Source organism: Salmo salar, chromosome 18 (genome assembly GCF_965601325.2).
Source record: "Salmo salar chromosome 18, fSalSal1, whole genome shotgun sequence".
Classification (NCBI taxonomy): Eukaryota; Metazoa; Chordata; class Actinopteri; order Salmoniformes; family Salmonidae; genus Salmo; species Salmo salar.
This window is the reverse complement of record NC_138308.1, coordinates 31107501-31124293: the sequence shown is the minus strand read 5'-3', so window position 1 is coordinate 31124293 and position 16793 is coordinate 31107501. Positions and strand designations below refer to the sequence as shown.

General features: G+C 44.9%; 1 protein-coding gene across 5 annotated transcripts in view; it reads left to right on the top strand.

Annotated features, from left to right (window-relative positions):
• The first annotated feature begins 9840 nt into the window (after positions 1-9840).
• The window catches only part of LOC106577193 (calcium-activated potassium channel subunit alpha-1a), a 390133-nt gene continuing 383180 nt past the window's right edge, over positions 9841-16793 (top strand). For 4 of the 5 annotated variants that reach the window (XM_082964882.1, XM_082964880.1, XM_082964881.1 and 1 more), the window contains exon 1: positions 9842-10990. In XM_082964882.1, coding sequence (XP_082821008.1) covers positions 10703-10990 — 288 coding nt within the window. In that variant the 5' untranslated portion in view covers positions 9842-10702. Of the gene's footprint in view, positions 10991-16793 lie in introns of all 5 variants that reach the window. The other variant, XM_082964883.1, reaches the window with a different exon arrangement.

Sequence of the window (16793 nt, the reverse complement as noted above, 5' to 3'; positions counted from 1 at the left end):
CATTCCATCAAGTTAGGCAGCCTCTAGCTACACCAGATCTGATTGGTGGTTTGGGCTTCCAATGCTCAAGGTCACTTCCTCAAAGCTGTAACTAAGGTCACATGGTCTTCTTCCTATGATGTTCAAGGAGATAACTGGCCTCCAGCTCCCTGGCATACTCATTGGGGCGAGAGATCGCCCCATGACCCACCCACCTACCCATCATATCCTATCCCGTTGCTAGGCCCTTGGACCAACCCTCAAGCACTGCCATCTTGCTCCCCCTTCTCCCCAAAGTGTGCACTCTTTCACTCCCTATCAAAGATTTGAAAGAATATAATATTATTCACAATTATGTACGCAATCAGATAGGCTGATGTATTAGCTGGAGGAAGTTTCCCACCATATTCCATAGAATAGGAATACTGTTGTTGTCATGGAAAGCTTGGCACCCAAATGGAGACCAGTTTGTCAAATACGTGTACGGAATTCATATTATGAACTGTGTCATTCTTCCTCAGACCTCAACCCTCCCCTAGCCAAGCGTCACGCCTCCTCCTCAACTCTCAGCCCTGATTGTTTCAACTCAACCCTGTGTTAGTAAAGCCTCATCCTCCTTCCTCTATGGGATGGCACACTATTTTGTGTGAAGTCCTGCAAAAAGTATTCCTGCATAATTATTTGAAAAATAAACAAATGCATCGAGCAGACACAAGCCTATAGAACCATGTCTCAACCCTGCATTAGTCAAGCCTCACCTCACCTCTCAAGCTAACTTGGATTAACGTTCAGAAATCACTTAGGATTTCCTGGTTCATTATGAATATAATCACTGTTCCGATAACCTGACAAATTGTGATTTGCCTTTTCTGCTACTTTAGGTTAGGGCCCCCTGAAGGCTGGCTATTACAGTTGAGGGACTAATCTTCTTAACACTATAAATCAGCAGCATATAGCTCACACTGACTCCACCACAGTATATCTTCTTTACCCCAGTTAAACTGGATGTGTGTTTATGTTCAAAATCAAAACGGTCTGACCATCAGATCCTGTGTCATAGGGACTAACACCCTAACTAAGACCAACACGCTCATGCCAAGAAATACATGGAGCGATGGATGAGTGGATGAATGATGGATGAATTAATGACTGGATGGATGGATGGATGGATGATGGATGAATTCGTGGATACATGAATGGATGGATGAATGCCGGAATTGGATAGATCACTGAATGAGTGAATTAATTAATTAATAGTTGTTATAAACCATTGATAAAGCATGGATATAGTAATTTTGTTGGCTTAGCTGTCAGTATTGTCAACGGCATAGAATAGAGTGGAATGTATACGTGAATATGTCATTGCATTGGATCGTGTTCTACTGAAGAAACAATTTGTTTTATATTGTCCCACACATGGCCAACAACCCCCAAAGACTCGGACTCATCCCTCCTGTCCGACTACCAACCAAGTAAAAGTTCCTGCAGGAACATCAGTGCAAAGGGCTTGGTAGGAAACTTTTGTCCATAAAGAGTGGCAGACATTATGCTAGTATTTTCCTAATGAAACTTGAGAAATTAATATACAATTATGTAGAGGGTTCTACCTGAAACCAAAAAGGGTTCTACCTGAAACCAAAAAGGGTTCTACCTGGAACCAAAAAAGGGTTCTACCTGAAACCAAAAACGGTTCTCTTATGAAGACAGCCAAAGAACCGTTTTGGAACCCTTTTTCTACGAGTGTACCTGCTCTCAGGTGAGACCATGACCAGTATATTACCTACCTCCTCTCTCTCAGGTGAGACCATGGCCAGTATATTACCTACCTCCTCTCTCTCAGGTGAGACCATGACCAGTATATTACCTACCTCCTCTCTCTCAGGTGAGACCATGACCAGTATATTACCTACCTCTTCTCTCTCAGGTGAGACCATGGCCAGTATATTACCTACCTCCTCTCTCTCAGGTGAGACCATGGCCAGTATATTACCTACCTCCTCTCTCTCTCAGGTGAGACCATGGCCAGTATATTACCTACCTCCTCTCTCTCAGGTGAGACCATGACCAGTATATTACCTACCTCCTCTCTCTCAGGTGAGACCATGACCAGTATATTACCTACATCCTCTCTCTCAGGTGAGACCATGACCAGTATATTACCTACCTCCTCTCTCTCTCAGGTGAGACCATGGCCAGTATATTACCTACCTTCTCTCTCTCAGGTGAGACCATGGCCAGTATATTACCTACCTCCTCTCTCTCAGGTGAGACCATGGCCAGTATATTACCTACCTCCTCTCTCTCAGGTGAGACCATGACCAGTATATTACCTGCCTCCTCTCTCTCAGGTGAGACCATGACCAGTATATTACCTACCTCCTCTCTCTCTCAGGTGAGACCATGGCCAGTATATTACCTACCTTCTCTCTCTCAGGTGAGACCATGGCCAGTATATTACCTACCTCCTCTCTCTCTCAGGTGAGACCATGGCCAGTATATTACCTACCTCCTCTCTCTCAGGTGAGACCATGACCAGTATATTACCTACCTCCTCTCTCTCTCAGGTGAGACCATGGCCAGTATATTACCTACCTCCTCTCTCTCAGGTGAGACCATGGCCAGTATATTACCTACCTTCTCTCTCTCAGGTGAGACCATGGCCAGTATATTACCTACCTCCTCTCTCTCTCAGGTGAGACCATGGCCAGTATATTACCTACCTCCTCTCTCTCAGGTGAGACCATGACCAGTATATTACCTACCTCCTCTCTCTCAGGTGAGACCATGGCCAGTATATTACCTACCTCCTCTCTCTCAGGTGAGACCATGGCCAGTATATTACCTACCTCCTCTCTCTCAGGTGAGACCATGACCAGTATATTACCTACCTCCTCTCTCTCAGGTGAGACCATGGCCAGTATATTACCTACCTCCTCTCTCTCAGGTGAGACCATGACCAGTATATTACCTACCTCCTCTCTCTCAGGTGAGACCATGACCAGTGTATCACCTACCTCCTCTCTCTCAGGTGAGACCATGACCAGTATATTACCTGCCTTCTCTCTCTCAGGTGAGACCATGGCCAGTGTATTACCTGTCTCCTCTCTCTCTCAGGTGAGACCATGACCAGTATATTACCTACCTCCTCTCTCTCTCAGGTGAGACCATGACCAGTATATTACCTGCCTCCTCTCTCTCTCAGGTGAGACCATGACCAGTATATTACCTACCTCCTCTCTCTCTCAGGTGAGACCATGGCCAGTATATTACCTACCTCCTCTCTCTCAGGTGAGACCATGGCCAGTGTATTACCTACCTCCTCTCTCTCAGGTGAGACCATGGCCAGTATATTACCTACCTCTTCTCTCTCAGGTGAGACCATGACCAGTATATTACCTACCTCCTCTCTCTCTCAGGTGAGACCATGACCAGTATATTACCTGCCTCCTCTCTCTCTCAGGTGAGACCATGACCAGTATATTACCTACCTCCTCTCTCTCAGGTGAGACCATGACCAGTATATTACCTACCTCCTCTCTCTCAGGTGAGACCATGGCCAGTATATTACCTACCTCCTCTCTCTCAGGTGAGACCATGACCAGTATATTACCTACCTCCTCTCTCTCTCAGGTGAGACCATGACCAGTATATTACCTGCCTCCTCTCTCTCTCAGGTGAGACCATGGCCAGTATATTACCTACCTCCTCTCTCTCTCAGGTGAGACCATGGCCAGTATATTACCTACCTCCTCTCTCTCTCAGGTGAGACCATGGCCAGTATATTACCTACCTCCTCTCTCTCAGGTGAGACCATGGCCAGTATATTACCTACCTCCTCTCTCTCAGGTGAGACCATGGCCAGTATATTACCTACCTCCTCTCTCTCAGGTGAGACCATGACCAGTATATTACCTACCTCCTCTCTCTCTCAGGTGAGACCATGACCAGTATATTACCTACCTCTCTCTCAGGTGAGACTATGACCAGTATATTACCTGCCTCCTCTTCTCTCTCAGGTGAGACCATGACCAGTATATTACCTGCCTCCTCTCTCTCTCAGGTGAGACCATGACCAGTATATTACCTACCTCCTCTCTCTCAGGCGAGACCATGGCCATTATATTACCTACATCCTCTCTCTCAGGTGAGACCATGACCAGTATATTACCTACCTTCTCTCTCTCTCAGGTGAGACCATGGCCAGTATATTACCTACCTCCTCTCTCTCAGGTGAGACCATGGCCAGTATATTACCTACCTCCTCTCTCTCTCAGGTGAGACCATGGCCAGTATATTACCTACCTCCTCTCTCTCTCAGGTGAGACCATGACCAGTATATTACCTACCTCCTCTCTCTCTCAGGTGAGACCATGGCCAGTATATTACCTGCCTCCTCTCTCTCTCAGGTGAGACCATGGCCAGTATATTACCTACCTTCTCTCTCTCAGGTGAGACCATGACCAGTATATTACCTACCTCCTCTCTCTCAGGTGAGACCATGGCCAGTGTATTACCTGTCTCCTCTCTCTCTCAGGTGAGACCATGACCAGTATATTACCTGCCTCCTCTCTCAGGTGAGACCATGGCCAGTGTATTACCTACCTTCTCTCTCTCTCTCTCAGGTGAGACCATGGCCAGTATATTACCTACCTCCTCTCTCTCAGGTGAGACCATGGCCAGTGTATTACCTACCTTCTCTCTCTCTCAGGTGAGACCATGGCCAGTATATTACCTACCTCCTCTCTCTCTCAGGTGAGACCATGGCCAGTATATTACCTACCTCCTCTCTCTCAGGTGAGACCATGGCCAGTATATTACCTACCTCCTCTCTCTCAGGTGAGACCATGGCCAGTATATTACCTACCTCCTCTCTCTCAGGTGAGACCATGGCCAGTATATTACCTACCTCCTCTCTCTCAGGTGAGACCATGGCCAGTATATTACCTACCTCCTCTCTCTCAGGTGAGACCATGGCCAGTATATTACCTACCTCCTCTCTCTCTCAGGTGAGACCATGACCAGTATATTACCTGCCTCCTCTCTCAGGTGAGACCATGGCCAGTGTATTACCTACCTTCTCTCTCTCTCTCTCAGGTGAGACCATGGCCAGTATATTACCTACCTCCTCTCTCTCAGGTGAGACCATGGCCAGTATATTACCTACCTCCTCTCTCTCAGGTGAGACCATGGCCAGTATATTACCTACCTTCTCTCTCTCTCAGGTGAGCCCATGGCCAGTATATTACCTACCTCCTCTCTCTCAGGTGAGACCATGGCCAGTGTATTACCTACCTTCTCTCTCTCTCAGGTGAGACCATGGCCAGTATATTACCTACCTCCTCTCTCTCTCAGGTGAGACCATGGCCAGTATATTACCTACCTCCTCTCTCTCAGGTGAGACCATGACCAGTATATTACCTACCCCCTCTCTCTCAGGTGAGACCATGACCAGTATATTACCTACCTTCTCTCTCTCTCAGGTGAGACCATGACCAGTATATTACCTACCTCCTCTCTCTCTCAGGTGAGACCATGGCCAGTGTATTACCTACCTCCTCTCTCTCAGGTGAGACCATGGCCAGTATATTACCTACCTCCTCTCTCTCAGGTGAGACCATGGCCAGTATATTACCTACCTCCTCTCTCTCTCAGGTGAGACCATGGCCAGTATATTACCTACCTCCTCTCTCTCTCAGGTGAGACCATGGCCAGTATATTACCTACCTCCTCTCTCTCAGGTGAGACCATGGCCAGTGTATTACCTACCTTCTCTCTTTCATGTGAGACCATGGCCAGTATATTACCTACCTTCTCTCTCTCAGGTGAGACCATGGCCAGTATATTACCCACCTGCTCTCTCTCAGGTGAGACCATGGCCAGTATATTACCTGCCTCCTCTCTCTCAGGTGAGTCAATTTCCATTATGTTAGCATTCATTGATGGTGAATTGATGGTTTATTTCATAAACAGTGTGAACGTTCTCACTATAATTTACTCATATTCCATCAATATTATGTTATCAAAATCAACGTTTATTTGACATATGTACAGGATACAGTGGGGTATATACAGGAATATGACATTGCATTGTACTTTTGAAGTAACAACTAGTGAAGTATCAATTAGTTTCATCGTTTCCCCACACAGGGTCAACAACCCCCAAAGCTCAAAATCCTCCCTCCTGTCAACCAAGCAAGAGTATCTCCAGGAACATCCGTGCAAAGGGCTTGGTAGGAAACTTTTGTTCACACAGAATGGCAGACATTATCTAGTTACAGGTATTTTACCTTTTCCTGATGAAACTTGAGTAATGAATATACAATTACATGCAGTTAGAATAAATACAATGAAAGTTAGTTTGGAAAGGCCATTGACACTCGTGCTAATAAGTGATTCCAATACACTTCAGTGATAGATTGTTTATGGGGGGAAAAACAGCAGCACTACCGGAGTAACAGAACCATGGATAACTTGGACTACTTGCTGCATGATAGAAAACTGACCACAAATCTCTTATGTAAAAATCCACGTACAAAGACAATTACCAGTAAATAAGTAAGTCACAACTGTGTCCTCTACATGCGGTGCATTCGGAAAGTATTCAGACCCCTTGACTTTTTCCACATTTTGTTACAGCCTTATTCTAAAATGTATAAATAAAAACATATCTACACTCAGTACCCCATAACGACAAAGTGAAAACAGGTTTTGAAAGTTTAGGAAATGTATTAAAAATAAAAACAGAAATACCGTATTTACATAAGTATTCAGACCCTTGGCTAGGAGACTCGAAATTGAGCTCAGGTGCATCCTGTTTCCATTGATCATCCTTGAGATGTTTGGAACCACCAATCTTGGTTTCATCAGACCAGAGAATCGTATTTCTCATGGTCTGAGAGTTTAGGTGCCTTTTGTCAAACTCCAAGCGGGCTGTCATGTGCCTTTTACTGGGGAGTGGCTTCCATCTGGCCACTCTACCATAAAGGCCTGATTGGTAGAGTGCTGCAGAGATAGTTGTCCTTCTGGAAGATTCTCCCATCTTCAGAGAAACTCTAGAGCTCTGTCAGAGTGACCATTGGGTTCTTGGTCACCTCCCTGACCAAGGCCCTTCTCCCTCGATTGCTCAGTTTGGCTGGGCGCCCAGCTCTAGGAAGAGTCTTGGTAGTTCCAAACTTCTTCCATTTAAGAATGATGGAGGCCACTGTGTTCTTGTAGATCTTCAATGCTGCAGAAATGTTTTAGTACTCTTCCCCAGATCTGTGCCTCGACAAAATCCTGTCTTGGAGCTTTAAGGACAATTCCTTCGACCTCATGGTCTGTCTATATACATGCACTGTCAACTGTGGGACCTTATATAAACAGGTGTGTACCTTTCCAAATCCTGTCCAATCAATTGAATTTACCACAGGTGGACTCCAATCAAATTGTAGAAACATCTCAAAGATGATCAATGAAAACAGGATGCACCTGAGCTCAATTTCGAGTCTCATAGCAAAGGGTCTGAATACTTATGTAAATAAGGTATTTCTCTTTTTTATTTTTTATAAATTTGCAAACATTTCTAAATACCTGTTTTTCTTTGTCATTATGGGGTTTTGTGTGTCGATTTCTGTCAAAAAAATATTTATTCCATTTAGAATAAGGCTGCAATGTAACAAAATGTGGAAAAAGTCAAAGGGTCTGAATACTTTCCGAAACACGTGCCGCGTTCTACCAGTTGGGAAGTTGGACATTTCTGAGTTTCCTAGTTCCGACCAGGCCATGGCAGCAGGGGCATTCAAGTAGGCAGGATTTAACACAAAGACGCACCTTGCCCAGCAGTCTGGTCTCATAAACTAGATGTAACAAAGTAAATGTAAATCCAGGACACACTCAAATTAGTATGATATGTTAGGATTGGTATGGTTACATAAGACAGAAGGTTACCTAAGGCATAAACAAAAGGAGGGTGGTTGGTCGGGGTAGATGGGTGGATGTATAATGCGAACGTCTAGCAACCCAAATGTTGCACGGTTGAATCGCTTCACGAACAACTTTAGCATTTTAGCTAATTAGCATCTTTGCAACTACTTACTACTTTTAGCTACTTTGCAACTACTTAGCATGTTAGCTAATCCTTCTCTTAACCTTAACCCGTTAACCTAACTCCTAACCTCAACCCTACGCCGCTAGATTATGCCATTGCTAGCCACCTAGATAATGTTAGCAACAACAAATTGAAATTTGTAACATATCATACGTTTTGCAAATTTGTAACATATCAAACGTTTTGCAAATTCTTAATATATTATACAAATTGCAATTAGTAACATATTGTTCGTTTTGCAAATTCTTAATATATTGTACGAATTGCAATTAGTAACATATCCTACAAATTGTAAATCGTAACATATCATACGAAATGGATGATGGACTACCACAAATTAATACATACCATACGAAACGCACCGGATTTACGTACAGAATAATTTGAAATGCTCTGAGACCAGGTTGCAGCTGCCCAGAAAGCCAGCCCAAGACGGCTCAGGGGTCAACCCCCTTGTTTTCGTTCAAAGTGAAAACACTACACAAGAAGTGGGGCAGCATAGGGTCGCCCACGACCTGCGGCTACACGTCCCCTGAAACTGTTGATCGATTTAAATATTTTTGTGTGTCCTTGGTCTCATCAACCAGGGGCGGACTAGGCATCTGGCATTTCTGGCATACACCAGATGGGCAGGTCCAGTTTTAGCCCCGTGGGCCTGTCAAACTTGGATTTTTCATGCAAAAAGGATCCTTATCTGGCTAAAAATGGGGGCCTCAAGGAAAAAAATGGGTCGGTGTGTTAGAAATGACTGGGACGATTTTTGTCCCAGTCTGCCTCTATCATCAACACAGATCTGAGATCAGTTCAACAGTGTAGTTAGTATAGAATATGGTGAAAAGAGATTCAAGGCTTTGACCTCAAAGGACATAGGTAACAGGGGAGGTGTTGAGACAGTGTAGCACACTATGACCTCTGTCAAGACAAGAGGTCTGGACCTTTATGGCACATGGTAGGCCTAGTGTACTTTCCCTGGAAGGGTGAGGTCACTGGTTCCAGTCCAAGTCCCATTCCCAGCTGTGGGTCCTCATGCGCCCTCTGTGACCGTCCTGTCCTGAGACACAGCCATGTCTTTCTATAGGCCACTGACGCATCTGTCTGTGGGTGGCACCTGTTCCTGTCTTATCCTCGCTCTAATTGTCTTCAGAATGTAAAGGATAATTGACTGGGGGCAGAATAAGGGCTTTGGCACTGGAAACACATGTTATGGTGAATAATTGAAGGAGCCTCCTTCAAATGAAGATGAAAATAAGCCAATGTCATTTACAGATAACAGAAAATATCCTTATAGTGACAGAGGCCTGTGTAGCAAGGGAAACTCCTTTCATTAGGTTCAGTTCTGAGAATTAAAATGGGGACAACTGCCGTGTTGTATGAACTCGATGGAATCATCTGTGGCCAATCTAATAACTGTCCTAAAATGGAAGCCTTGGCATTTCAAACCGAAGCTGCTGCTGCATCACAGTACGAGTTATTGTGGGCTGCTGTTCAAATGAACATGACAGTCACATATGTAGCTCAGAGACATGTCACTTTAAACGTAAATACGTTACACCGAAAGAGCGCAATGTATTGCCTAATGCCGCGTTCAAGACCACTGGGAACTCGGTAAAAACAAGCTGCGACTGGGATTTTTTTTTTTTTTTTTTTAACGGTCATCCAATTCGGAATTCCAAGTCGGAAACTCGGTGGCTCTTTCTATATCCCCGACTTTCAGACCTGACGTCACTGACGTCATGACTTGATCTAGTTTTTTTCCCCCGAGTTCTCAGTGGTCTTGAAAGCACAATAGGAACTGACTGAGACAAGTGGCTGGCTGGTTGGCACTTGGTATGAACATCAGCGCTTGGCGGTATTACTGCTTTCTGCCCATCTCTGAGCGGTTTGAGCTCCGCACCGCCCCCTCCTACCTGTAAATCTCTCTAGCGTTCACTGGAGCGAGCGGCTCTGACAGGCACTATCAACTGGCCGATCTGCGTGAGCCTGGATCAAGGGGAAGGAATGGGGACAGTCAGTTGCGAAGGCGACATCACCCGAGCGCTTGTATGTCAGAAAGCGAGCACGCCGCTAGATTATGTCGTTTGTGTTTTCGCATCGTGGCAACAGTTTGGGGACTTGAAATAGCTTCTGCCATTCAAAAACCATCGAGGCTATCGATTAAATTGGCGTTAAGAAAAGTGAAATCGATTTCCCACCGTTAATCGACCGAATCCCTGGATGGAAGACGACTTGAGAGGTCGGACTGAAACTGTTTGAAGAAAACAGCCTTTTTTCAATGTCGCTGCGCCTATCATAATCTGAAACATCACTGGCAGCCTCGACGGCTGCTAGATGAGACAGACCATCTTTGCCATGGCATTGGTCCTGAAAAACTCGGAAAACCTCTCAAAATGAAAAGCGCTCAACGTTTGTCATTACTGCGGATTTAAATGCCTCTCGCGAATGGACACCGACCGGCTATTTCGGTCCAGTTAGTGAGTGCGGCGTCTTCGACTGTCGCGGAAATCTGAAATAGATTAAAATAAACATACAATTAATTAGGTGCGGGTGAGAATATATAACGCATAGTTTTTTTTTTTTAAGCAATATGGCTGGTGAGTGGGGCTGGGGACGCTGGCATAGGCTCTCCAAGGCTCCTAGATGCTAGCTGAGGCGGACGCCACCGTTCCCCATGGAAGCGGCAACTCTATGATGAGTAGAAATAACTATTTTAACAAAAATCCGGACTCCTCGATCTCTATGTCCAAGATGGACGTGATCATCCCCTTCTCGCCAGACGTGCCCTGCGACAACAATGGCCAGCGCATGTGGTGGGCATTCCTCGCCTCCTCCATGGTCACGTTTTTCGGGGGTCTCTTCATCATTCTCCTGTGGAGGACCCTCAAATACCTGTGGACCGTCTGCTGCCACTGTAACATCAAAAAGAAGGTAATGACAAACACCTCGACCGGAACGGTTGGTTATTGATGTGGCGCTCATAATATAAAGGCAAGTTGTGCATAATATCACATTTACGGTGATAGATATTACGCCACTGTCTGTCTTGACACATTTTACTGTACACCTTATGACCCGACGTTGTCATCCATTGTTTCTAAAAGCTCCCCGGCCTGGGCTGGGCTGGTTGATTTACCATGGCATATTGACTTGAGTCCAATTCGTGTTGTTGCATTAGCCTTCACTGGGACAGTGACTCACCATCAACTTATAGTGTTGATTTACATTTGGTGGAGTTGTCAACTTAACGTTTATTCAACGTAAAATCAACAAAACATGTTTTCGGATTTAGGTTAAAGGTAGGGTGAAAAAAATAGTAAAGTTTTCCACATTGTTGAAATGATGTGGAAACAACGTTGATCAACTACCCTATATCTAGAAAACTGTCCCCAACATACAACAACACGGGAGTACACCTAATATAGGCTGCAAAATTCTCTATTTTATCTTATTTTATGGTAATATTCCAGACCCCTGGGAAACCAGTTATTACATGTTTTTCAGTAGAGGCAATATTTAGTATATTTCAGTAGAATCAATTGTTGGTATATTTCAGTATTCTGTGTCTGTAATGCCTGGTGTTGTTGCATGATGGATGTAACCTGGATGGCTGATCTGAAAATAGACTGTATGGATGCCCCTGCTGTGCTGCCTGCCTAGTTGGTTTGTTCCAGTGCAACAGTCGGGTAGGGGTGGCCCACATAAAGAATGAATCATGAATGAATCACCTGTGGGTAAAAGACTGCTTCAGTTTGCTATCACTCAGTGTTTGTTGTATAGGGCACAAGTGGTCCTCTTGTTGGTTTAGCTGGATAGTTATAGACCTCTGAGGTGGGCACCTCACAGATCAAATCAAATTGCACACGTAACATACACCGCTGCAACTCCAAGAGCATTTCATTGTTTTCTCCAGTCTCTGCACAGATGATGCTGTCGGTTCAAAGAAAATGTTTTAGTAGGTCAGTCGGGTTCTCAACTTACTGGTAGCATAATATAATAACGTGTCATTTAGAAATTTGGTAGTGCATTAGCTGTTTTCCTCTTACGTCAGTCACTGACAGTCACTAACATTTTCAATTAACAGTAAGTTGGTCTTGCCAGTTATATAAGTGTCCAGGGGCCCTGACCTCCAGGGGGCCCTCATTGATTTTGTTAGTCACTCTCACTCAGATATCATATGAACATGGCTTAAGTCATTGCAAAATGTGTAGAATTACAGGAAATTAGTTTTAAAATTGCACCCCCCAAAAAAGGTTGCGAGAGGGAGAAAGAGGGCCCTTTCTGCCCCGCTGCAAAGTCCTCCTGGCATAGGGTGGGGGGATGGCCCCTTTCTGCCCATCTCTGTTGGGTGTTGTATTGTGACAGCCAGGGGCATCAGAGGGATGACAGCAGGACAGGCAGAGGGCACTCTTTCCATCCACCATCCCTTCATTTCAACTTCAAGATTTATTTTTCACATGCACAAGTACAGTGTAATATGGAGTTGGTCCCCCCTTTGCTGCTATAACAGCCTTCACTCTTCTGGGAAGGCTTTCCACTAGATGTTGGGATATTGCTGCAGGGACTTGCTTCCAGTCAGCCATGAGCATTAGTGAGGTCAGGCACTGATGTTTGGCTATTAGGCCTGGCTCGCAGTCGGCATTCCAATTCATCCCAAAGGTGTTCAATGGGGTTGAGGTCAGGGCTCTGTGTAGGCCAGTCAAGTTCTTCCACACCGTTCTAGACAAACCTTTTCTGTATGGACCTAGCTTCGTGCACAGGGGTATTGTCATGCTGAAACAGAAAAGGGCCGTCTGCAAACTGTTGCCACAAAGTTGGAAGCACAGAATTGTCTAGAATGTCACTATATGCTGTAGCGTTTTACCTAGCCCGAACCATGAAAACAGCCCCAGACCATTGTTCCACCTCCACCAAACTTTACAGTTGACACTATGCATTGGGGCAGATAGCGTTCTCCTAGCATTCGCAAACCCAGATTTGTCCGTCGGACTGCCAGATGGTGAAGCGTGATTCATCACTCCAGAGAACTAGTTTCCACTGCTCCAGAGTCCAATTGTGGCTAGCTTTACACCACTCCAGCCGATGCTTGGCATTGCACATGGTGATCTTAGGCTTGTGTGCGGCTACTCGGCCATGGAAAACCATTTCATGAAGCTCCCGACGAACAGTTATTGTGGTGACGTTGCTTCGAGGAACTTTGGAACTCGGTAGTGAGTGTTGCAACTTTGGACAGACAAATGTTACACGCGTCAGCACTTCGATGTCCCTTTCTGTGAGTTTGTGTGGTCTATCACTTCCCAGGCGGAGCTGTTGTTGCTCCTAGACGTTTCCACTTCACAATAACAGCACTTACAGCTGTCAAAACTCTCCTGTGACGATCTGAAGGATCAGATTACAGTGGGTCCGCTCTACGAGTGGGAAGTCGGCTGTTTTATGGTCGGTCATAAAACACGCTGCCCCTATGCTCTGTAGTGTTCGAGACTGGAATGTAAACTGTGGAACACAGAGAGACCCTTGGACATCAAAAGTTTGAGTAATTAAACAATATTTGGATTTTTGAGAATGTGGGAGTGGTCCGTGGACACTTAAGGGACAGTCATGACGAGTGTGTTTCATTTGGTGATCTCATGAAGGACAGGAAACCCACATTACTGTATCTCTGTTTGTGTACACTTTTCAATTATCAGATTTACATATAGATGTTGGATAAAATGAATGAGTAAATATGAAACTATTTGTGAAAAGATGTATTGTGATGTTAGCTTTCTAAATGAGAGTATGGATTTTCATATAAAGTTTAACTAGTCAGTGGCCACGCCCCCGTGAGGCCAGACATTACATCATGCGTCATGGAATCATCCCTTTTTCCACAGAGTATAAAACCCACTTCCTAAAAAATTGACATGAAGTCAGAGAACGCCGGGACGGCGTCCCCTCGTTGGAATGGCTACAATTCTATACACCATTAGACTAGAAAACATGCAGCTGGCGCAACATGTGAAATGGTTAAGAACAACAACTCTATAGGCCATGGAGACCATACAGCTTGTAGCGTTGGCTTCACTGCTGGAAATGGTTGAACTCTGAGACTGTCGATCACTACAGAATAAGAGCAAATCCTAAACGTAGAATTACTAGTCTGCAGCTGGAATTACGTAAATCTAGTACGAGAATACCGACATCCGTGGAATAATCGATTCTATGCTAGGACCATCTGTACGTCTGGCGTATCCATTACAACAGACACTATCCAGAGCCGTGGAGAAAGCGACAACTATGAAAAACATTGACTTCTGGGGAAGTTAACCAGAGACTCTCTGATGAACTGACTCTCCAGCAGACGGACCGGCGATTCCACCAGAGAAGACAACGACATACGGATGTAAATATATACATTGCAATTATTCTCGAATGAGTGGCCTTTCATGTGCAAAGGATTAGCATTTCAATTAAGATAATTATCAACTGTGTGTAGTGAATCCATTTAGTCGTTCCCGCTCTTTTATCTGTCCCCACCACTTTCATTGTTTACCAAGCCGTGATACCGGTTTAGCCCACTAGGGACTTTTCAATGCATTGTGTTAGTAACCAATATATGTTGTTTGTTTTATGTATTTCTGTGGTTATTTAGTTAGCCAGTAAATAAATAATTAAGCCAATTTGTATATCGATGATTCATCATTTAGGCTAGGGTTCGTGCAGATATCCAAGGGTTTGCGAGGTTCAGTAATGCGAACTCATGAGGTAATAATGATACATTAATAGAAGACTAATCGATAATATATGAAAATATCTGAAGAGTCAATTCGGGAAATAGAGACTATAAACATTTTCCTGTGGTGCCCCAACTTCCTAGTTAAAGTTTACATGATTAGTTTAATCACGTACTAATAAGTACACAGAGAATAGATTTGATAAAATAGCGGTCTTCACATTTAATGATAGTCCAGACACCTATGATGGAGCCATGTTGAAAGTCATTGAGGTCTTCAGTACGGGCCATTCTACTGCCACTGTTTGTTTATGGAGATTGCATGGCTGTGTGCTCAATTTCTATACACTTGTCAGTGACGTGTTTCACTGAAATAGCCAAATCCACTCATTTAAATGTGTCTTCACATACTTTAGTGTGTGTGTGTGTGTGTGTGTGTGTGTGTGTGTGTGTGTGTGTGTGTGTGTGTGTGTGTGTGTGTGTGTGTGTGTGTGTGTGTGTGTGTGTGTGTGTGTGTGTGTGTGTGTGTGTGTGTGTGTGTGTGTGTGTGTGTGCCCCACTTTGTCCTGTCTCTGTGTTATATAGTAGTATGTGAAACACAGAGAGCCATATCAGTCTTTAGAGGATGACAGATTGCATTGAACCCCTTAAGCCGATTTGGGTGATGTGAATCCGGGCATTATGATGTTTGTTAACGTGACGATGGTGTGTCCCTTCTGGTTAGGAGTAATTAAAGGATAGAAACCTAATTTGAGAAACATGCGTGAAACTACTTCCCCATTGAATCGTGCATTGATCTCAATGGGAAATTCGTGGTAAGATTTGAGTTGCATGCATTTTCCTGCTTCTCAAATTAGGATTATGCCAGGGAGAGCTATAGGGCTAGCAGCTTCTCAGGAGTCTCTTTCCTGTATTACCTTTAATTACCAGCGTGAACACATCACCCAGGCCAGCCAGCCAACCAGGCAGCCCAGCTGAAACACACACCCAGGCCAGCCAGCCAACCAGGCAGCCCAGCTGAAACACACACCCAGGGCTTTGTACCTAGGGAGCGGTTCTAACGCAGGCATGCCCGACCTGGATCTCTGGATGGATCACCTGCCTTTCTCAATATAATGTATAAAGATATTCAGGGTGAAGGCAGGGTAGAGTGGTGCTAGTCCTCTGGGGTGACTTTGGGGGGAGGGGTTGGTTTGACACTTGGCCACAGAGGGAACAGGCTTGTTGGGAGCATTAAGGAGGGAAACCGGATCTGTGTTCAGCTGACTGGCGAGGCCGGCTCCATTGGCATGGTGTTAGTAACGGGATTCAGGGCAGCGGGGGCCTCTGGCGCTGGGGATACTGGGCATCAGGGGGAAACTGATGGCTGGGCGGGGTGATGCGTGTGTGAGGTGGTGTTGCATTTCATGCCCTTACCCCCTCTCTGTACCATCCCTGGGACATGTCCCAATACTGTTAAATGGCTTCCTCTCTTCATCTATTTTAACCTCATCTCCTTCCCTTCCTGATCACTGGATGGGCACTCAACTCAGGGTTCTCACCTATCACATTCACTCAGGCAGGTGTTTTCTGCAGAAGGGGAACATTTTTAAAGCTTTTTGGTCACATCCACTTTTTCCCAACAATGCAGAAAGAAGGTAGTAATATAGATATGAAATAAAACACGTGAAATGTGAGAGAAGAAACAGGATAATGCAGTTCTAAAGCTATATACAGGGGGTACCGGTACCGAGTCACTGTGTGGTGGTACAGATTAGTCAGGTCATTTGTACATGTAGGTAGGGGTAAAGTAACTATGCATAGATAATAAACAGCGAGTAGCAGCAGTGTAAAAACAAGGGGGTGAATGTAAATAGTCAGGGTGGCCATTTGATTAATTGTTTAGCAGTTTTATGGCTTGGGGGTAGAAGCTGTTAAGGAGCCTTTTGGACCTAGACTTGGCTCTCTGGTACCACTTGCCGTGCGGTAGCAGAGAGAACAGTCTATGACTTGGGTGACTGGAGTCTTTGACAATTTTTTGGG